Source organism: Alligator mississippiensis, chromosome 12 (assembly GCF_030867095.1).
Source record: "Alligator mississippiensis isolate rAllMis1 chromosome 12, rAllMis1, whole genome shotgun sequence".
Lineage (NCBI taxonomy): Eukaryota > Metazoa > Chordata > Crocodylia > Alligatoridae > Alligator > Alligator mississippiensis.
In genome coordinates, this window is record NC_081835.1 from 53,405,099 (window position 1) to 53,429,635 (window position 24,537).

The 24,537-nt window shown below is 39.2% G+C and overlaps 1 protein-coding gene across 1 annotated transcript; it reads right to left on the minus strand.

Moving 5' to 3' along the window:
- Window positions 1-4,055: 4,055 nt before the first annotated feature.
- Window positions 4,056-23,849, minus strand: TNFSF8 (TNF superfamily member 8). The gene is made up of 4 exons (XM_059716009.1): window positions 23,624-23,849; window positions 16,444-16,489; window positions 6,327-6,398; window positions 4,056-5,750 (listed from the first exon to the last, which is right to left on the minus strand). The coding sequence occupies exons 1-4, from the start codon at window positions 23,816-23,818 to the stop codon at window positions 5,362-5,364; spliced, it is 702 nt and encodes a 233-aa protein (XP_059571992.1). The 5' UTR covers window positions 23,819-23,849; the 3' UTR covers window positions 4,056-5,361.
- Between the last annotated feature and the right edge of the window lie 688 nt (window positions 23,850-24,537).

Genomic DNA, 24,537 nt, shown 5'->3' on the forward strand with positions numbered 1-24,537 from the left:
TTTATTTACATTATACTGGTAGATTTATTTAAACATTTTATATCTGCATCCATTGCTAGAGCCCCTGGCTGTATTGTCTCATGGAAAACAGTTTTATTTATATTTTTTATGTAAATAGCCTTTAAATATAAAGGCTTTGACACACTGGGCCCAATTCTGTACCCAACTGGACTCTATTATGGTCTCACACTGGTGTCAATCTTGAAGAATTCAATTGAAGTCAATGGAATTACACCCGTGTAAAACCTGAGATCAAAGTTTATACGTGGGCTTAATTTTAAGTGCATGAATAATTCCCTGGGTTTTTGGTTGTATCTGTGTTGGTCTAAGGACATAGGCATGCAAGGTTTTTTGCATTGATGTGATATGTAAGTTGGTCTAATAAAAGATCTCACATCTACTTAAGGAACCTTGTCTAAATAATTCTCTTGACTTCAAGCACGTAAGTACATATTTTCAGGACTGCTGTCAGGATTCATTTTAGGAGTTGCCTTTGGAATCTTTGAACAAACACCTTTTTCTTGAAATTGCTTTGAGAAATATATATTTTAAACTTTTTTTTTTTTAATGGGTAAGAAACATTGTAACTAATTTTTGGCAGGAAGGATTGACTTATTTTTGTGATTTATTTATTTTCCCTTGTCCTTCATTTTTTTCCTCCTTAGTTTTTTCCCACCCAGTGTTTGCCTGGGAAACTAAAGTAATGATATGATACCATTAAAATCTCAGTCTGACAAATACATACAACCTCATCTGGTAAAGACATACACATACACTTAACTTCATATATGATAGGTAATTCCATTGAAATCAAGGGGACTGCTTGTGGTGCAAAGCCATTGTAGAATGTTACCATGAGTTGTCTCATTAGAGCAAAGAGTCAGTTGCAGTATTATAGCACTAGAAAAGTAAAGCACTAACAGTAGTGTCTGAAATTGGGGTCTACATTTGTTTTTAAAGTGGCTGGTGATTTTGGATGTTTTGATATTTGGGCGCTCAACTCTACAGACCTTAAAAACACATGCATTTCAGAAAGTGCTATATTTTCACCCTCTGAAAATCTGGTCCTTTAAAATTGCTTCTAAATGACTTATTTTCTTTTAAAAATAAAGTCTAAGTCATTGTATTCCAATGGGAGTCAAGCACTTCAGTATCTCTCAGGATCTAACTCTTAGGGTCCTTTAGAAATTTTTATTCCATATAAAAGGACTGCAGAATCAATTTTTCTTTTTGCAGAAAGCCAATGCACTTTTTAACTTCAATAGCACTTCAAAGGGGTTTGGCTGGTGTCAGCAAAGTGAGGAATACTACCCACAGCAACTAAAATCTTTTTGCCTTCGGAAAGACTCAAAGAAGAATGTTACACTTAAAGAAAAAAAAAAGTAGTGGTAAAGGAGAAATGGATGGAAATGAAGAAGGTAATTTCAAGTCTCCTAATGAAGCCTTCCACTGGGCGTTTCTACACATGAACATTTACTTCACAGTAACCAAAATTACTGCGCAGTATGGGCATGCGTTTACATGTGCACGCCCATATTGCACAGTAAATATGGTGACTTTTGCTGACTTGAGCATAAATTTGAGCATCATGTAAGTATCAAATTTAAGCCCGATTTGTTACTGTGCAGTAATGAACATGTAGACGCCTTACTGTGCAGTTACAGTGTGTGTGTAGACTGACTATTCCCAAGTCAGTCCACACATAGCATTAATATGCTTTAATGCCTACATGTGTAGATGCCAGCCTATTCCCGCTTACATCTCAGTAAAGTAAATTTAAACTGGTGTAAATGCGCATGTAGCCATGCCCACTGCCTATGAAAAGAATCTCTATTAGTTTAGACACAAACTAAATCAGCCCTCAGCTCAAGCCATTTCTGAACTCTGGGAATGCCTGGATCAAGATCAGAAGTGTGCTGGTGGCTCTAACATTTTTAACAGGCAGAATCAAAACTCTGAGTCCAAAGTATCCTTCGCTTTGGAGGAGTTCTGAACCTCCCCTAAAATCTGTGATTTTTGCCCTTCCTTGATTTTTAAGATTGTTGTCATAGGGTAGATTTATTAAAAGCACCCACTGGGCACATCTACACCTTCATTAATGTACCTTTGATACTGCTCATTTAGTTTACTACTTCCTTAATAAAGGACTAACTAAATGTGCAGTACTTAAAGTTACTGCACATTAGTCAGTGCATGGTTATTTAGTGACACTTACTGCACATTAGCCTAATAACACTGCTCAGTAGTCTATTAGCATGGTTTTTGCTGTGACATGCTACTGCACAGTGTTATTAGGCCAGTGCACAGTCAGCATCTCATGTAGATGCGCTCAGTGTTAACTTGATTCTATTGGAATCAATGATAGAGCTCCCCATAACAGCAAAAGGAATGAGAACAATGCTATACACTTTTGAAAATCTCACCCCTAATTACCAACAAGTGTTCAAACATCCATAGATGCAAGTCAAAAACAATTCAGACAAGCCTTCTACCCTTTGAAAATGGTTTAGAAACCTCAAAAAAATCAGACTTCCTTGTGAGACTTCTGACTCTTCCTGTTACTGATCAAGTTAGCAGGGAAACAAACTCAGAAGGCCACATTTGCCACATGTGAAGATGAGAAAGGGATTTTCAACAGTCCTAAGTGACTTTGGTAGCCTTTGATAGTCTGATTTGTCCTAGGTGGGGAACTCAGAGTAGATACTTGGGGGAGTTCTTCCATTGAGAAAGATAGAAGACCCTACTGATGACAAAAGGTTCTAGAGGCCTTTTTGAGCGTTGCCTGGGTAAGAACAACTTTGGGACCTACATGGGGAAGATCAAATTAGGGAGGTTTCCTAAAAGAAAGGAATCTTCTTAAAGGTGGATTTGAGCATTTGGTATTCTGCAGTCAGTGAAAGCTCAGTCTGTAGAATAACATTTCCTCCACAGCACTACTGACATCGTAGAAATGGCATATTCTAGTTCAGAGATCAGATTAGGCTTTTATGATTACAGCAATATAGTCCAAATTAAATGTGTCAGAAAACTAGATGAGAGGGGGAAATAATGAAATAATAAAGTGACTTGGAGTCTGCAATGAAGGGGGGAGACCAGTGCTTGGCTTAGGGCTTTGTTTTAATGAACGCTATTTGACATGCATATAACTGATGGCAAAAGTGTACCCTGATCATATTCTGCTTTTATGACTATAATTTATGCTTATTTCTTGGAGGTGGCAGAGGAAGGGCCGGATTGTTCTGGCCTTTGATAGCACAAGGCCAGGGGCTGATCAGCCAAGCACTGCTATTTCAATAGTTTCTCCCTATGCTGAAATAACAGAACAATCATCTATAAAGAAGAACATTTTTGAAGAACTATCCTTCTCCAATTCAAAATCTTTTTTCTGTGTAAATGCTTCCCTGCATTCATCTGCTACCTTTTCCACGTTCTAGAAGTCATGATCCCCAAACAGCAAACTCATGTCTGAGAAATCTGAACTTGATAACAAAACCACTGAGTTATGAGCCATTTAAGCTGCTCAGGGTCATATGGTGCATGGCTGCAGTGATGAAATATGTTAGTTATAAATACATTCATAGATAGTTAACATTTTTAGGCCTGGAGAATTGATCAGATGCAAGAGATGGTCTGAAGGCAACGTACATGTACAGAGCTAGGAAATACTATACAAATGTACTGGTTTTGATAAAAAGAAGATGCGGTGGAGGAATTTCTTCCTAAGGTACCTGGAATCCCTCTTATTCATTTTTTGAAACTGTACATCAAAACAGGAAAAGTTTTGTTAATTGTTGCATAAACACATAATTGTATGTGTATACTTGTGCAATTACAAATTTGCATGAATTAACTGGATATGTTCGACATAAGCATTTTGAAAGCACTTTTTGTGTTTGGAAGTTACCCAACTAGTGAGGGGGAAATAAAAACATCTTATGACTTATGCGATCAGTCACATGACACAAAGAGTAAGTTATGCATATTTTTGGATACAAACCATTCATTAGATGAACCTGAATAATAAAACAATTAGTAAAATTTGAATTTTGCTTGGGAATAATCCAAATACAAAAGGGAGCTAAATTCACTGTATAAATGGGTTGTTATTAATAGTTTACCCGGCTCTAGTCAAGTGATTAAAACAAACACAGTCAGTTTAGAAAAGGCTTACACCAATAGACTTGTAACGATAAAAGAGCTGATCTTTCTTTACTTTTCGATATCTGCTGGTCCCATTGTTATAGAAATTCAATTTCTAGCAAACATTTTTCAATTATTTCACACACATAGAGAATTTAGGACTATCTTTGTAGTGGGTCATAACCAAACTTTCTCAAATATGGGAATTCAGACAGCTGGTCACAAAGTTTCACACATTAAATGTGGGTTGTTCCTTTTCTAAGACCCTGATAAGCAAGTTTGATATACATTTATGTCCTTTTAAAACTGGACTGGAAACAGCACTAGAACTTGCATTGTAAGGGACTACTCTTATATTGCACATGATCCAGATTATTATTAATTTAATATTTGCTAATATTGGGGCCCCTCGTGGCCATGTTTGAGATCAGGGTGCCCTTTTTTCTGGGCAGAATACAAACATTTAGCACTTGTCCCAAAGAGCTAATGATTTTAATACAACAATCAAATGGAAAACAAAATCGCACATAAAGCCAGTAGCAGAAGGTGGCAGGGAGCACAGGTCTCCTCCATCCCATCACAGTACTTTGACTTCTGGACTCCACTTTGTCTCTTCCCATATTTTCTTCTTATCTGTACATTCAATGATTCTGTTGAAGGCTAATCACAGATTTAAAGTTGCTATAGTTGTAAAGAAAGCATTAGGCATGAGTCTTGACTGTTAGTTTTGGAAAGAGTAGTTCAAAATACTATGCAAGTAAGTAGTTCAGATGAAAAGATGTCTCCGTCTCCCCACGATAATCATTTTGGCCAGCTGTTTCTTTGCATGGAAGATAGCAGATTAATCTCAACATGGAACATTGTTTTTAGAGTCTGGTTGGGATTTTGCCTGTTTGTTTTTATGTAATGTTGCTTTAGGGAATCATTGCCTTGCTTGTTGGTTATTTGATAGTCTCATTCCTGCCAGACAGTCTTGTAATAATAGGTGGTTTTTTTTTGTTTTTTGTTTTTTATAGCAGGGCTATCCCACCCTGAGAAAGTTCAGTGTCTTACTACATCTATCAGGATCATGCTTTGCAGTGTTTTTTGATTTCATGTTGAAAGTTCCTTGTTTACCCTAGTGATGAAGTAAAATGTGTCAATTTAAATAAGGTATTGTCCAGAGTCAAGTTATTGATATTCTGAGCCGTAATGAGGAAATAAGGCAATCGTCACATTATATTAATTACTGTACCTGAAGACCCCAAGAACATTTTCATTGGGAAGAACAGCAAAATCCAAATACTGGTACTTATCAATTTGTACTGATATTCGGTCATTCACATTTAGGTACTCCAGAAAAAGTTGAAAGAACTCCTTGTAAATCCTTTTAGAGACCTCATTTGATGTACACAGCGTGTCTATTGTTTGCCTTCTGTGATCACCGTTCACAAACATCTGCAGTTTTATGTCTATTGTGTCGCCTGAGCAGTTGTGTATATTAAAGTTCAAGTGGCAAAAGATCAAGTAAAGGCCCTGTGTCTGGATCACTGGAATCCCTTCGTGGATCTGGATATCTTGACGAACACCATACTCAGTCCATTTCAGCTCTGTATTATTTGGTTTTAATGCTAGGAAGAAAAGCAACTGCATCACTGAATGAACTACCAGGATCCCACAGTCTGAGAGATACTAATTAAACACTGAACTGAGAACTTGCTGGACTCATTTGCTGGTAAATAGTGGCCATGTATTCTGTGGATCTCCAGAGGAAACACCAACAATGGATCCTCCCTTACCAATCTGAACCAGGCAGCTCCCCTCCATACTATGGAGATAGCTAGGAAACCCACCCAGTACAAACTAATGCAGTCAAGATGTTTCTTTGAACTTTTGGATTGCAAAAGAATAGCAATACAGATATACATGCATCCAGCTTTTGTGTTCATCAGCATTTAAAGACTGCTATTTCTCAACACCAAAAAGGATTCATTCTTGGGGGGCAGGGGTGTAGATAAACTCACACACCCCAAACTTACAAAACTGTATCTCTCCTCTCCACCCCCTTCTTTCATCCATTTAATCGAACAAACAAACAACCCCAAACAATTGTCAATACAAAATGTTTTGATGGAAAATCTTAAACTGGCTTTATAATCTTTTTTATTTGTTAAAAAAGCTTGTGTTAGTCGGGCTCGTTCACTGACCTCTCATGTATGCAGCAGCCATCTTAAATGGAACATTCTTTAGGATTCTTAAAAAGAGTTCTGAATCATTTCCTGAAGGAAACAAAAGAGTAAATAATCACTCTGTTTTCATTTCCACCATAAGTTTACTACTCGTTTTTATTCACTGTCATCTTCTATGTCACACCGTTATAATCAGCTGTCAGTTCTCCTCCCCAAGTCAGACAACCAGTTTTCATAGTCTTCAACACAGTTTTATTCCTCTAGGTTCCAGTTGTGGTATATGCATGCTCAGTTTTGTAGTGAAGTGGACAGATTCTTCCTTGGTTCAACTCCACTGAAATTAGGGGAGCTGCAAGTGTAACCCATATTTGTAACGGTGCTAGACCCCATACAGTTTGAATTCTCATTTGGATTCTGCAGCCGGCAGGCCAGGGTCAAAGTGAGGGAGGCACATGATTAAAACACTGGTTTCAGAGGTGGAAGACCTGGGTTTAAGTCCCTGCTAGGGGCAGATCCAGGGATGAGGTGGAAGAGCAGTCACACCCCTCCTTCTACTACTGCTGTTCCAAGGCACCCAGGGTGTAGGGGGAAGCCCAGATCCACTCCTGCCCTGCTCCAGTTACAGGCTGCAGGGAGCCGCTGTGCAGAGAGCAGAGGTGGATGCACAGCTCTACTTTCTAGGGCCTGCTCTAAGCCAGCAGGGGACACCTGGGGAGGGGAGAGTTGCCAACTCTGACTGAAGCTATTCTGGGAGGTTTTTTCCCCCCAACATGACATAATGTAATTAATTGTACTGTTCAGCCCGTTCACAATATCACTTTCCTAGTTTGCTTTCAATAGTCACCAGGAGATGGATGCTGATTCCAGTAGACTCCCAGCAGATCGGGGAGGGTTGGCAACCCTAGGGGAGTGGGGAAAGGGGACAGACAGGGAGCAGGCACTGGAAGGAGGAGCTGTGTGCCACCACCACTGCCCCTAGCTAGGCATGGTGCTCCTGTTACCCCTCAGCTGTAGCAAGGCAGGAGGGGCTCTGGGGACAGTAGGAGTGGTAGGTAGGTCCCCCTATCATGTGTCTGCACCATGACCAGCTCCCCAGTTTTCCCTGCCAGCTGGAGGACTCCAGCCATGCATCACCTCCACCCCTCCACAGTAGAAGGGTAGTGTGTCACACTCCCTCTCAGGAAATCCTAAATCTGCCCATGGTCCCTGCTCCAATGATTATTTCATTATTTATACAAAGTTATTAATGAAGTACTGCTCTTTCATGTAGACAAGAATATACTTATGTAAATGGGACTTAAGTATCTCAAACTTGGATTCTTAGGAAAACATTAACTTACATTTTGTAATTAGGGGAGAAAAAAGGTAGGCTCAAAGATCCGCATGTGACTTTTGTTGACCATTTAGTCCTGAAGGCTGCTGGTGGTTATACCAGACAATACAATTTTAATTTTATAGAAGTGTTTTCAAACATAGTAATAGTGAAAGAGGAATTGGGATTCACAGTGCAAGCACCTTAAACCAATCCAGAAACTGAAGCTGAGGCAGAATGTGTCATGGGAAAGGTCAGTGAAATCCAACAAAATGTGCTTGAGAATTTTTACTCATAAGACCTTTGGGTGCCCTCCCTTCTACTTCCATAAACCACTCATTTGCCATCAATAAACCAAAATTTACTTTCTCCTTATTATCCTATCAAAAACCACAGCTCTCTCATCATGATGGACCAGTACATAGAAGGTGGAAGATGTTAAAGGACTGACGGTAAAGAGGACAGTAAACTTTTCAAGGTCCATTACCCAGTATAAATGTTGCAGTGGGTTCCTAAATTGTATTAGGTGATTCTTCCCTTCTTATTTCCTTTTCCCATCATCTCCATCATACACAGTGTGTTTGGTTCTTTCATGATGAGACAATGAGAAATGGATGCTTTACAAGCGCGATGCAGTGCTAAAAAGTTACGCAACTGAGTTTTTCTCATGAATGCTACTGGAGATGAACCAGACACTGCAGCCTAGAGTACAGTATTTCTTTGGCCCGTTCCTGAAAAGCAGGAGAACAGATCCCCCTACTGGTTGAAGGGAAGTACTTGATAGCTGAGTTCAATCAATATTGAAATGATTGAATTTCACTTGCTAGCTGTTTGAAATCTGCTGTTTGTAGGCTTAAACTCCCTTAACAAAAGACGCTTTCATGTATTATCCTTTTGTTGACATCTCTGCTAATTTTCATTCCTTTAAGCACGTAAAACGGAAAGATTTTGCATCTCTCCTTTTTGTGTACTTGCTGTGAAAGCTTTTGTTACACTTGGGTGTAATCAACCAGGACAAATATTCTAGGAAATATATCTCAGTGTATCATTAGTCAATATATCCAGATGGATGATTGCTGATTTCATGTTGCGTTGTCTGTTCTTTGTCTAGACCAGTGGTTTTCAAACTGGCATCTGCATACCCCCTGGGGATACATGGTTCTTTGCTAGAGGGTACATGCCTACATTTTATTAATGCTAGTAGAGCTTCTGATTGATCAACATGCAACGAGTATTGTGTTGACTTTGGTGTCCATATCATTCCTAAGAAATGAAGAAGCAGGGGCATGTTGGGGGTAGGGGATACGAACAGCAATATTTTGCAAGGTAAAGGAGTTCATGGCCAGTTTTTTTTTTAATCACTGGTCTAGATCACAAAGAATTACATAAGGCATAAAGAAAACACCTCTTGGTTCTAAGACGAATATGGAAGGAGTGTGTCTATTGGGATGAGAGTCAAGGTTCCTTTATCCTATGTTTTAATCTGACCCTATGGAGCTAAATTCTCCTGTTTTAAGGGAGCTGTGCCATTTTGTATCAACAGAGAATTTGGTCCAAGATTTGCAACCTCACACAAGTCACTTAAATTGTCCAATGCTTTAACTTATCCTGGGTAAAGCTGGCATAATTTTTTTTGACGATTGTTATAATATTGCCAAGCACTGTGTTCATTTACAACAGTATTAAAGCTAGAGTAGCTCCACTGCAGTTGATGTAGTTACTTCCACTCAGCCTTGCTTTTAAAAGATTGTAGAATTATAGAAGATTATCAGGGCCAGGGTCAAGTGGGGAGCAACTGAGTAGGTATCTGTAATCCTAGTGACTGACCAGGTGTATACATGCATATCTTTCAAGGGTCAGGCAGGTTATGAACATATGAATGAACGTAATGAAATAACACTAGACAGAAACACAGAGGCTAAACATTTTCAAGCAGTCAAAGGGAGTTTGGGGCCTTTTGTACACCGACATTTAGTGGGATTTGGGAACCTAACCTCTGTAGAACGCATTGGCCATTCCAGTCAGAGGAATAAATCTCACATTATCAGATGTTACTCTCACTGTTTAATGCAATTGTGGCAAGTGTTGGGAGCTACCAGTCATACGTTCTCTATAAAAATACATGCGGTATAGAAAAAACTCCTTCTGAAACATATTTTATACTAACAATCCTAATAGGATTAGATCTTTAAAATGTTGCCTAGCCTGCAGAAGGGAGAATAGAATTTGCTTTTTTCAGGAACTCAGTGGGATTTACTTTACAGAGCAAGAGAGAAAAAAGCCACAAAAACCAAACCAAACCAAACCAAACAAAGAAGCAACACCCCCCTGCCCTTCAGCTCCCAAACACACAACCAAAAAAAAAACCCAAAAAACACACACAACCAAAAAAACCCCCACTGCTGCACAGCTTGACATTTAAATCTCCATCCCTGCAAGTTCTGCTGAGCCGGCAAAAAAAAGCTGTCTTGACATAAATAACCTAATCTTTCAAGGAGCTGTGTATTTCATGAGTTATATTCATCTCTCACAATCAGCTCTGAGCTGAAGTGACTGTACCTTTTGCTTGCATGCCTGAACTTGCCTTCATTGACGTCAGCAAGTTTTAAAAGAAATATTTATTTGGTGACATCAGCTGTAGTTCTGAGAAAACCAGGTATGGAAAAAACAAAGCCTAGTTGTAAATAAGCATTTCCTGAGCTTAGGTGGCTGGGCTGGGGCTGCTTGCAATCACTTCCCACTTTTGCTTCTCTTGTTAATTGTTCTGGTTCACATTGTAAATCAGCTGTAAGGAAAGTCAGGGGACATCTGTGATTGTAAAACCAATATGAGGATGTTCAACATTAGGCAGAGATCGATGTGCACTTTCAAGCCTCTGGCCATATCCTCTTCCTGCATTGGTTTTAAACCAAAGTAAATTATACTAAGCCGGAGGCCACAGTCTGGGGCTAAATGTTGAAAACCTTTGCAAGCTGCATTCATGCCCTGTTCAATTGACAGAACTACAGCACACTGCGACAGGGGGAAGGAAGCCCTAAATGGAAGCCATATCTAGTATTTCCGAAGAAGCTATTTATGTCAGGAGAGTCTCAATAGTTGTACTACCATTACTACAATTGCTGTGATCAAGTTAGATGCTAGCATTCAAGGGAATCACTCCTCAGGGATGTGATATCTACCTGCCAGGTGCAGCTCTTTCCAGACTACCTAAGGCTCCCTATTTGACACACCCAACAGATCTGCTATGGCACGGCCATCAGCTAAAGGGCAGCTTCCTTTGCACTGTTGTTGAGTACAGGACTCAGATTTCACCAGCTGCACAAGAAAAAGGCTGTGTTACAGAGGAATGTGGTGTTACTCGAAGTATGATTTGAGTGCTGTAGTAGCCATGATAGTTCAGGAAATGTCTGGGAGGCAAGGGCTTTTTGTGATGTCTTTTCCTGGACCATCTGCATGATGGGGAGAGCTGTTGGACAAGCCTTCAGGCATCACATGTCCTTCATCAAGCCATGTTATTCAATAGAACACATCTTCAAAGTAGGAAGAATTTGAAAGCCAGATATTTGCACATGCATACAGGTACTTGCACAGAAATGTAAACCGAGTCACCAGACAGCTGATTAAAAGGCAGCCACAAGGTCTAGTGGAAAGAAGAGGATACTGGCACACAGGAGTGTAGCTGGGCAACTCTATAACATGTGGGGCAGCACCAGCTACTGCCATGCCAATTGCAGAAGTGCAATCAGATGCCACGGTGGTCACAGCTGTTTTTTGGAGCCCTTCCACAAAGGCAACACCCAGGGTAGCTGCTCCATTTGCCCCCCCCCCCAGTTATGCTACTGCTGGCACAGCATGGGAGGAGGGAGTTCTGTTCTTCACAGGCGAGTGGTAGGGGGTGCGTGGGTGTGCACGTGCCCCCCGATGTCTGACACTGATGCTGTTGGTAGGGCTGGTGCCCCCCCTGACAGGATCAGCAGCTTCTGCCGGTGCCCCCCAGATTCAGGAAGCACCAGGCACTCATGCTGTTCTTGACTGTGAAGGGTGACTTTGGAAAAATCACTTCACCACCTCTGCATCTATTTCTTCACCCATAACTAGGATATATTGAGAGGGTTTATAAAGCAGTTTGAGAGCAACAGATAAAAACGGTTTTGGATATTTTCATTGGGAAGTTCCAATGCAATATAATATTTAATGTTATCAGCTGCAACAGCACCCTAATCCCACAATAGTAACAATATAATTGATTATTTCATCTTCTCTTCTAGGTTTGAAAAAAAATGTCTTCTGAATCTCCATTCACTTAAAACCTTGTATTCCTAAAAAAAACAGCTTATATGATACTGGTTTTAAAAATCCAAAAAAGTCCATTCTGTTGTCCTATCTGACTTCCTGTATACCAGAGGCCATATCATTTAAGCCAGTTATTCTATTGAGCCCTGTAACTCTTGATTTCACTCTTAATCTGAAGAGATGGAGATGAAGAATGCATCACCTCCCTTAGCAGTTTGTTCCAACAATTAATCACATTCACTTAGAAAAACTTGTGCTTTATTTCCAGTTTGAATTTATCTGTCTTCATCTTCTACCTGAACAAGCATATACTTTTGGTCACGAAGGTAAGCTTGGTGCCAAGTGAAACCAAAGCTTTCTGATACATTCTTCCTAGCATTTGCAAGTCTAAACTTGCCCAAATTTTAAACTGAGTGACACAACCCATGTTCTGAGGCTCTTTTAATAAAAAAAACCAGAGGTTCGTGGATAAATTGATTTATCTGATTGTGATTTGGGAAGCTATTAGAGGGCAATACCAAACTTGTCCACCAATCTGAGTACTAAAGTCATTGCAATGTAATTTTGTCTCCTTCACAGTATATATATAAATGCACAGACTTTATAGAGCTGCAATCTCTCTACTACTATCCATGTCTATTGGCCTGGTCCGATACTGTAAAGAGTCTACCACCCTACAATTTAATTTGGCTTCCACATGCACCATTGGAATAACTGGTGCATATAACTCCACTGGTATAAAGGAGACTTGATTCCAGCTCATGAGACCATTTTATGCTCTCAACTATATTCCTGTAAATCTGGAATTACTCCACTGACTTCATTCTGATTTATTGTGGTCTAAGGGAAATCAGAATTTGGCATGTAGTTCCTGAGCACTCGGGGCCAAGTTTTTATTCAGGGATCTTACACCCTTTGAAATAATAAGATGGGTAACTAATCATGTTTAAAAATCTGGTCCTCCACAGCTACTGCAGCTCAGTTTTTCACATTCAGAGAAACGGGAATATATTTCCAGGTTTAATTTTGTGTAAATGAGAGCAGAGTTTGGTGCCATGTCTTCAAGACCCAGGGAATAACAAAAGATCAGCAAGAAGGGGACATAGACCTCAGAGGGAGCTCTAAAGAGGGGCATGTGTGTCGGGGAGGCAGTGAGAGCTGAACACCACAAGCCCCTAGTTGCTAAGCAGGAAGTTATTATGCAGAACAGCATGAATGAACATAGAAAATGCATCCTAAATGTGAAATGGATTCTACAAATACAAAGACCGCATTTCATGAATGATTATTTAATAAGATTTTTCCCCCTGTTGCTTGTGCCTTTCTACTAACTAGTATAAAGAGATTTCAAGATGATTGGTGGCACTTTTTCAGATAAACATTTAATTAGCTGGCAATGCATCCTTCTCAAGTAAATGTCTGCAGATGGATTCAAACTTATCCATTGAGGACTGACAGTTAAGTAAGGAATATATTCACCTCCATAAATGGCTTTTAAGTACCTATTGGTATTTAGTTAGTGATAGACAACAGCATATGGAACCTAAATGAAATGTGAAGTGAAATTTGATTGTACATGTTTAACGCCACTGGATTGACTTAGAAAAATAGCTATATCTGTTTATTTGTGTATTCACATATGATATACCCTTTATTTGCATGATCATCTGTCATTTTTTCCACTATATCCACTTCCCTCGATGCGTAAGACACAAACACAAAAGGACAGAATTCTGGCTGCACGGGGAAATACACATCTGATGCTTCTAATGTTGGATTTTTTTTTTTTTTACTTTACAACTTTGACGCTATTACTCTGTATGTGAACTGCATAAGGTATTTTTGTATACACAAAATACATACTATCATATATTATGCTGCCAATTTGCACTACTCTAGTTATATAGAGGAGCTTTAACTTTTGAGAAAAAAAAAATAAATCACTGGCACTTAAAAACATAATTGAGATGACTGGACGGTCACCTAGCTGGGAGTCACCTGACCCCAATTGTCTTTCCTGCTTAGTGCTGGGGGAGAGGCTAGACCCAATGATCTGGTGAGGTCCGAACAATCTATGAATCAATATGTTACAAAGTAGCTTTAGGTAAAACAAGAATCAGGCCCATCAACATCAGTATTATTATCACCAGTTCCCTCCAGCATCCAGCCTCTTAGAAGGGACACAGTTACTAATGTGGGTTTAAATTTAGAATAAAACATCCCTAAATTAACAGTGTTATCTACTTCCTCAGTATTTTTGAAGGTCCCAGCAGTGTTGTTTTGAGAAGGACCCATGCTTTTGTAAAAGAATCAGTTTCCAATTCATGCAGTGCTCTTGTGATATATTTATCATGCAATCCTAACACACCACAGATATTTGGTATTATGCTGTATTTTTTATGCTAAGGACTTTCTTCAGTTCCTGCCAGTGCTGATTTGACACATCAATGTTTCTTTACATTTTTAATTGACCATATCCATCAAATAGCAAAAGAATGGTTCCTTATAGATGTCTTCTCCTTCTACCATATCTGGTCTAATATATCTGGTCTTCCTCTTTCTACCAAATCTGGTCTTCTGGTCTTCTTGAGCAGTAAGACATTCTATGCATTTTAACTATGTTCAAATTCTCTATGACTTAGATAGTCCTTTAATAATAGGAACAACATTTTTTAATAGTAACTAATAGCTTTCTGAAACTACTTCTAAACCATCAATCTAATCTGCTACCCTTCACTTCTTTCTGATCATGGTATTTAAGTTTACCAGCAGATTGCTGGGAGAGCATGTGACTCTAATTGGCCAAGAGACAGAAAGGGTTTTATCTAATGCTATGATATCCTGTAAACTAATGCTGAGGAAACCCAGGTTATTCAGGATAAGAAATGACAATTGGCATAAAGTGGTGGGTATGAAGAAAGGTTGCAATTAGTGCTAAATCTCCCCTGTGCTAAAGAGAATTATTGTGTCATTACCTCTGGCTTCAAATATCAATTGACTTGCTCTGTCTTTGCACCTGCTTTTCATTGGTTCCTGCCAGTGGAAAGCATTTACTATTACAGTTCCATTTGTCTCTTGCTAATTAAGTATAAAACTCAGCTGCTGGAAATCAACCTAAGTCCAGTAACGTCAGTGGGGCTATATTCACAGCAGCTGGAGCTCTAGCCTCCAGAAAGTCCCTTCCAGTACATATATTCACTCAGTTGTTCCCTGCTTGTCTTCTTCTTGAGAATAGTGTGTAGAGATTAGAGGTGATCCAATTACAGAGAAGTAAGATTTACAAGCTTTGTTTGGTTGGCAGGAAGGAGAGGAGAGGAGATTATAAATCTTATTTTGTGATGTTTATCAATCTCAGTCATATTAGCATAATTCAGCTAAAGACATCTTCTGAATTTTCCCTGGTGCATTAAAATTGGAATTTAAACCCAAATTAATTATTTTTCCTTTTACCCAAACTTGGTACATTTAAAATAATGGTTTATTTCTAGGGGAAGAGGGGTTGAGTTTTAAAACAAGAACAATCTGTGAGATATATCTATAGTGCTACAAAGACTAGATGGATGGAAAGGTTGTTCCTAAGGAAATTTTGGGACACATGAGTTTATTAGATAAAATATATATTTGACCAAATACTGCCCTATTTCTTGTGTAGAAATGTTGAGTAGGATGAGGGCTGGTCTGGTGATTAAGGTACTGTAGAAGTGCTCAGGAGCTCTTCATTAAACTCTTGAATTTGTCACAGGTTTTGTGCAAATGTCTATAAATCTCTGTACTTTGGTTTCCTATCTGTAAAATGGGTATTAACATTTCCCTTCCTTCTGAAGCAGTAGTGAATGTAATTTGGAAATGTTTGTGACTTGCTAAAATACACTATGCTAGGGATCTTAAAGAAAGATAGATGATAGCAATGAAATCACTAGTTACTCCAGATTTATAGCGGCATAAGTCAGAGCAGACTCTTGAAATACTATAGGCAATAGAAAATATTTTTTTCTTACAATTCTGCTCACCCTGTGTATCCTTTGTCTCTCTCTAGTTCTCATTTTATCCTACCTGTTTTTTTCTTTTCTCCCACTTTCTCACAGCCACTAATAAGAATGTGAATCAAACACTATTTGAATCTAGGGCAGGTAATTGAGCCCCAGGTGGTTTTGAAATAAGCAATAATGAATACGAGCCCATTCCTAGACCAGATGAAATCCAATGCTCCTCAGTGTACAGGAGTGAGCCATTATAATAACACCTTTATAATCAGATTAATGTTCATATTGTTTGGTAAAAACACTTTAGTTCAATGACACATTGGGGTAAATTCAGAAATGCTTGTTATTTCCTCAGCCAGGCATTGGTTTCCGGCAGTACAAAGTAATTTGCAAGTTTTTTTTCCACTGGGTTGGCTTTTCCGTCAAGAGGAGAGCTTGGGTAAAATGTTAAGATTTGCACAATTAGTTTTTTTTTCCCATGTTGGATATCGTTTGTATTCTAAGCCAGACAAAATGCATTTATTGTCATTTACATGTATTGTCTTACCTCCCACAAAATGAAGTGTATTGCCTGGCTTTTCAGGAGTAGGCCCCTGAAAGAAAAGAAAGGGACATATGTTTATTCTGATATCTATGAGTGTTTGTGTTTAAGGCATGAATGAGTTTCAAGTTATCCTCTAATCATATTCCATTTCTCAAGGGTGAACTTGAACCTTGTTAAGAAGTTTGTTTCAAGGCCTTCTGAAGCACTGGAGTCCTGCAGTGCCCCCTTTGAGCCAAACTGAGTCTTAAGTAGTGTATAGGCTCCTTGCTAGCTTTCTGGATGGGGTGGGATTTCACCCTCACTTTTCAAAGTTTGTGAAGCACAGAATAGAAGATAACAATGTGCCTCTTGAAGTAGGGAACCCTGCCAGTGCCAAATCCTGCTCCCTTTGGCTTGAGTGGGATGGATGAAAATAAAAATCTCAGCTTCTTGTAACTATACCATTGCAAGTGTCAAAAGGAAACATATGTTTTCCCTTTCCCCACCTTTCTCCTCTTACTTCTCCCTGGGACAGGAAGCAGTGGCAAAAAACATCCCCACGAGAAAGGTTCTTCCCTCTGTTCTTATCTTTTAGCAGGAGGAGGAAGCACTGATAATGCACAAGGAAACATACTCCAGTCCGTAGTCTTTGCCTGTGTTCCCATGTGTGTGTTTCCTCCCCATCAACACACAGACACTCACCCTCAAATATGTGCTGATTTGGGTAGGGGTTATAATTGGAGCTGTGCTTTATCTTAGACTAGAACACTTTCATTTCCAGGGCAAATCTCCTGCATGCTACTTCCATTTATTCAATGGTTCCTATAATAGATGTGGTTTACCGGAGGAAGAACTCTAGAGCATCTCAATATACAGAGCCATGAGCGGTGCCTCCAGACCAACACAGACAAGTGCAGAAACCATGAGGACACAGAAATGTGGGTGCAGGTTTGCAGCATGGACTGTCATTTCCAGGTTGCTTAAATTTGGGTGCCGATCATTCGTGCTAGCTGTCCAGTGCAGACATCACCCTTGAAACTGTACCAGGTCCAGCTGACAAGACTCAAGACTAAAGGGATTACATAGCTTGAAAGCGTCCAAAATTTCTGACAGTGACTCGTCATTCATGATAACCTGGGAAACTGAAATACTCATTTCTACCTGCTGCTACTCTTAACTGAGACACAACACAAATGGTAGATGTTAGTGCCACGCAGGTAGAAATCTATCTAGTTTCTTATGTAGTTCATGTTATGTAATGTCTGATTAACGGTCTGTATCTTCACAACATCCCTGAAAAACATAGGGTAAGTCATCCTTATTTTACAGTGGCAGAGCTGAGACTGCATAGATAGATTATTTTTGTAAAGATTGTACAGACTCCCTATCTTTGGGCTGGGATTTAAGTGTCAGTCTTCTAAACACCAGGCCACATAAAAGTTGTTGAATTTGGTCACATGAAAAAGGAAACCTTAGATCTGCAGTTATATTCTGCAAAATGAAATGGGAAATGGGTCCACTCCTGCCTATAAGGGAGTGCTTTTCAAAGCGATTGAGACATAAGGAGGCATAAGCATTAGTGTGAAATATTCACCTTTCAAACTTTCCTCTGAGATGGAGGTTAGGGAAAAGAATTCTGACATCTCATTGCCTGCCATGCAATCGGGGTGATTTGAAAGAAATTAAAATGTACTAATGTATCACATTTCCTCCTGGGAAGGCTTCAAATAAATGAAAATAACAGATACTAATGCATTTTATTTCAGCATCAATTGAGTAGACATCCCAATAAAACTTTAGTGTTTGCTTCTAAACATTGCTCTTGTTGCTGTTATTTTCCTTTCCCATAGCAAGAAGGATTCAGTTTAATGCTATAATTTGAAATGTAAAGAGTTACCCTCTAGGAGCAAAAAGAGATTAAATTGTACAGTACAAGCTTGGGGAAAATCTCATTATAAATGAATTTTAGCCTGTCTGTAACAGCTTTGGGTGTGGATGATGAATGATCTCAATCATTACTCAGCAAGCAGGATAATTTGAGTTTGCTTCATTAGAGAAAATGATAATCAGGTGTCATTGAAAGCCATCTTTTTAATGCTTCTCAAAAATCTTCTCAAATTAAATCAATCTGGTGCCTCATCTGTTGTCTAATCAAAGTCATCTTAATAAATGTCTCTTGCACTCCCCCTTCCCTGTGAGAGAACCTGCGAAGGTCATGTATCCCCTGATTGGGAAGAAATAATGCCTATAAGAATTTAGCAATCATGCAGCACAAAACAGTGAGGTATGCAGATTATTGTTATGATAGATACTGCCACATGCCCTAGTAAAATATGCATTCAAAAAAGGGAAACATACTTTGATATGTCTTTAGAAAGCTTGAATGCAAGGTCAAACTCAAGGCTCTTGTAGAAAGGTGTCACTCCACTGACTTCAATGTACTGTTGTTATGCCTGCTCTGAAGTCTACCTCAATGCTTTTGGGGGGTTCAACCAGAATCTGCAACACCAAAATACATATTCCCTACTAGGTCCAGCTCTTATGTTGTCATAACACATCCAGTCCAGGTTGTGAAACCAAAATGGTTTGAATACAGTGTTTGGATGAACATTCAGATATGCATGTGTATTTGCTGGTTTTTACTCGATATAAAGTCGAATTTCTGGCTACACTGAAGTCAACATGAAGTCCGTGGGATTTTTCAGGCAAACCAGACTTTCATGGCTATTGAAATTCCTCACTTTAAGTGTCAGAAACAAGGATACAGGCTAATGCTCCTGAGAACTGAAGGTCTCTTTTCACAAATGTTTTTGACACGTGTGATTTTTCTTATAGAAGCCATCTAAAAACACTTAGAAAACAATGCCCCATGGAAAAAATCATTGGGGCAGCATCATTAGGTCTGGAGTCCTGAGAGCCCGAGCATCTGCTCCTCTTATTCACTTAAGCCAAATTTGTGCCCACTCAATTTATCTGCAAATTAAGGGGCAAAATCTGGCATTAATAAGGTTAATGGATTTTTTACCATTCATTTTAAGGAGACCAGGATTTCACTCTGATTCAAACAATCATGAAAACAGCAGTTGTCCCCTCCATTTCTGTTCTTTACAGATACAAGAATGTGAAGCCAGTCAAATTATTACTTAACTTAAAAAAAGTTAAGAAAGATAAACTTCATAAAGGCCCATACTAAGCTATTCATTTAATTTTTAATCCTATTATATTTGTTACACTGGAGGCTGCAAAGTGCTTGTCATAGTTACATCATAACAGTGCTTTATTTTGTTCAACCACAGATCACAAAGAGAGTTCAATATTTAAAATGGTTATTCTTATTTTATAGATATGGAAACTAAAGCAGAGACAGCTTAAATAAGTGGTCCAAAATCACACGGGTATTTGGAGGCAGAGCTGAGAATGAATGATATTCTCAGTCCTCATACTGTGTCTGATAAGAGGTATCATTAACAATTCCAGAGTAAATACTAATACATGACTTTGGTGGGGGTGAAAGGGAACGGACTGACAGCCTTGAGCAGTGAAGGACTCTACGTATATACAGAAGAGTTACAGTATAGATTGCAGCAGCATGGTCTTCCCATGCTGAGCCCTATGATGCCTCCATTCTGTATGGCAGGGTTTCATTCTAGATATAAAGAAAATGGCATGTTTTCCATGAGCAGAGAGAGGTAGATTGTGGTGTTAATTTGCATACAGGAAAAAGGCAGTGTAGATTTTCACCTTATACACTAAATTTCTCTCTCCTTCTTATACGCTGCTGTGTGCATGTCCTTCCACAGCATCTGATGCAGTGAGCTTCAGCCCAGGAAAGCTTGCGCTAATACATACATACATGCATGCATACATATTTACATATTTATATCTACTTACTTTGGTTAGCCTATAAGGTGCAAATCTACTTGGCCTTCTACTTCACTTCAGATTAACATGACAAAAGGTCATTCCTAAACGCAACTCTGTCTTCTGCTTCATTTTCCATGACCGCCCAGTGTTTTCGCTTTCTTGCTCTGTCTTTTTCAAGATTGCCCACCAGGGGGTGCTAATTAATGCAATTTGGGACATTCTTGGTGTAGAAAAAGAAAAAGTGATTTTTTGTTCGTTGCTGACCCAGGCTTAATTCTGGCTGATAAAGCTATTTTAGAACTTTAAACAAAGCAGGTTTGAAAACTAGATCATTTAATGTAAGTATTGCACATGCACATATAATCCTTCACATCACTACTGTACCAGGTCTGGAGAGCTTTGATAAAGAGGTTGTCAGGTTGAAAACACGAGCATTTCGAAACCCTCTGAAACTGTGAGTGATCAACCAACTGAGTCAGGCAACAAGGTATAGCTCTGGTTATTGATAGCATATACTCTAGGGGTGGCTCTCAACAAACAGTTACGTAATTTATCATATTTGCTGAAACATTTTAGTAGAATGGTTTAACTGAAAGCAGGAGCTCCACAATAATTAGTGTATATTTCTGACCCAACAGGTTTCTCTGAGTACATGGCTACAACAGCACTGGAAGTGCCAGGGAGGCAGGAGTTTTTTGTAGCAGAAACAAAAAAAAGGAAGAATCCCCTCTAATGAACTCATTGACTTTTATGAAAAACAAGACCTTATTTGAAAGCTCTATAGGTGCTGCATTTCCAGTTGATCTGTTTTTCTGGATGATGAAGAAGTGAGTGGACTATTTCCAGACGTGATTCCAAGGATTCTGTGCTTCCTGAACAGGAAGTTTTTATAAGCCACTTTTCTGAAGAAGTGGGTGTTACATAATTTTGATGTGTTCTAAAAGGCACCAAGATTAATATTATTTAATAATGTTTGTACTGGATTTAGATGAGTTGGAATTGTTGGGGATTTTGGTCTTTTATGTGGTGTAATCCATGATTTGAGAGCTCCTCCTCTAGAATTTATTGAATTTCTCCCTGCATAGTCCTGCGTCAGGTGCATATGCCTAAACTAAGTGACTGGGAATTCATCAATGAGGTGGTTTTGCAACTGAAAAAAACTTGAGATAAAAAATCTAATTATCTCATCAGTCTGATGATATAAGATTCTGCCCCCCTCCTGAGAGGTACGGTCACTTTAGGGTAGCTGGGGAGTCTGCATTTCCTCATAGGAGTAAACCCAAAGAGCTATCTATGTATCTCTCATGATGAGACCTTCCAACTAACACCTGTATTGTGGAGGTACCATGTACAGTAGACCAAGACTGTATGCAGACCAGAAGACACCCAACCTCAGAAACAAATATAGCTATCAAAGGAGTTTCTGCCACCTTTCACACTGACTGCTTGAGCACGAAGGAAGGTGTGTGTTACAAATGCACACTACATCCCATTGAGGAACTTCTCATAAAGTGTCAACATCCATTATCTGGGCTTGAAGAAGTAGTTCCTCAAGGATAGGGACTGAAGGAAATGCAACAGGATTGTGGACTTTTCAGGTCATGGAAAGCAAGACCAGAAAATAATGCTCCTTACTTCCAAATTCCCCTTGCAAATAAAAAAATATTTTATAAATCACTACATCACACACTTGGATGACCTGTTTTTTCCTTCTCCAAACCTATTTGCAAAATTGTTGTGGTGAGTTCCTTTATGAAATGAAGATCTTTAATTCTTCAATATTATCATTCCTCTGCATTTAGGGGAATAGCATTTATCCTGTTGGAGAGCTAATTTAGTGTTAAATTTAGTATTAATAAGAACTAATGAAATCTGCTTTGTGTAAAATATCTGCAGTAATTTAGGAATTAACCAGTCCATTATTTGAAGGCTCTGCTTTAATGTACCACTATCTGATTATCATAATAAAATACCTGCATCTCATTCTGATACATGAATTCAAGAATACATTCATGTTTTACTTTGGTGTAACAACACTGATTTCAATTAAGAGGCTCCTTAATCACATTGATATAATGGGGAGACAAATCAGGCCTCAGAGATATCTTTTCTCACAAATGTGTAGGTAATTTTTCTCCCTCTCTCATGCACACATTTACACACATACTAGATTTAATAAATCAAGAAAAGCAAGTTGCTGAAGGTCAGTGTTTTTCAGGTCAACTTTCTTTTATGTACCAAGACCTTAAGCTGTTTTTTTTTCCCCCCAAAATATATTCTGTCTAAAAGTCATATTGATAGGCCCACCAGAGCTTGGATTTACTATACAACTCTTCAGACTATTTCAATTAATGGCAAAATGTTCACTGACTTCAACAGGGCCAGGATTTTGTCCACTGTTGTTAACCAACTCAACCAAGAAAGATGGCCACTTGCTGTCTCTCCTGCAAAAAATGCATTGGCTCCTCATTCTTCCCAGCTCAGAGCTGTCCTCTTATTTTAAAAAGCTTGCACAGTCTTGCCTTTAGCCTGCCTTACATTCACTGCTCTCTATCCTCATTTCGAACTGAACTCCTGTTCTTCCCCACAGCCTTGGCACTATGACTTCAAGCATGTTCCCTTCTGCCACCCTTGCTAGCTTACAACGGCCTCTGTGCATCCCTGAACCTCAACAGACTTTCCATTTCCTTTCAAACATAGTCTGAAGAAAATATCTGTTCGCCACCTTCGGTTTCTTACCAGGTCTTTTTCTTTCTCTTTCACTGATTTTGAAGTCTGAATGCTTTCAAGAAATGACCATCAAGTGCTTTTGCTCCTCTATTTTTTCCTGTAAATTACCATTTCATATAGATATTTGGTGTCATAGGCACTGAGGTGCTGTGCACCATATCAATCAATTAACTACCACAGGAAGATAGGAGTTGGTGAGCTGGATCAGTCTCATCATCTATCTACTTCTGTATCCTGTTCCTTCTAGTGGGCAGCTCCAGTTTTCAGCGAGAAGTTCAAGAAACTCTAAAGTAGTTAGTAATGTTATATCCAGCCCCCATAAGAGTTTTAGTCTTGTTGTCCCTGATGCTCAGTTGCTAACTTAGACCCCAGAGCATGAAATGTTTCTGTCTTTCTTGTATAGAATTAATGGTGCATAAGAAATTAATTTAATACCTGGAGGAAAAATGGTTCCATCCAGCTTGTTTCTATCTCCCTCATTTCCCACCCCTTCTCTACCTAATTTATATGATTTTAGGAGAAAAGAGACTGATTTTTTTTGATTACAAGAAACTTCCTTTTGACAGCAGAAGGAAAAAGAAACCAAGGAGAAAAGGTGGAAATTGCTTACCGTCTTCTGAACGATTAAGATCATGATGGTTGCTAGGGCAAACACGAGGCAGACAGAGAGGAAAGCAGTGGTGAAATAGAAATATGATTTGTTAGTGGCCACGGGTCTCCTTGAAACAGAGTCTTCAGTCATCTTTATGGCTGCTTCATGAGAGTCATTCACCTGGAAAAATGTTTGCTCTTGTGGTGAGCACATTCTTATATAGTCTTCAGTGTATCAATCTGTATCTCCCCTTGATCAGATTCAAACTTGTAGCCCATCTTGGTTCCTAGCAGGATTTTCCCCCTTCATCCTGCCTCATGTGATCCGGAAAAAAAGCTGCATCATTCGTCGTACGAAGAAAAATGGACCTGGGGGCGTGAGGCAGGACGCAGCTGCGAAGAGGGGAAGACGCTTCATATTCTTGATCAGGGATTTCATGACGGCAATCTCGCATGCTGCATCGGAGGTTTCTGATGTCAGGAGGTGAACAGTACCCAGGACCATTTCCCCCCTCCCCTTCCACCGTCTTTCTCTGAAACTGAGTACAATGCAAATTATGTTTCACTTTAAGCTCAACTGCATCAACGGTTTGGTACAGTATATCACACTAGCTAGTGTCTTCCTGTTTCATAGTGCAATTCCGTCTCATTCTTAGTAGAGTACTGTGGTCTGGAGGTATTGTCAATGTATGAATGTATGATTGTGGGTCTGATGAACATTAATTCGGACAGACAATATTTGGAGACAGTGTATAGGATTTTCATGGTGTCTTAATGACTTTGGAGCAGAATTTCCACTATAAGTCAGAGGAACACGCGTACCGAAGAAGAGCTGATTGCAAATATTTGTCTGAAAAGATTATTCTGTCAAAAATGCATTTTTTTCAAAACCAAAGTGTTTTACAGAAGTGTATTGGCCTGGCTTCTAAGGTA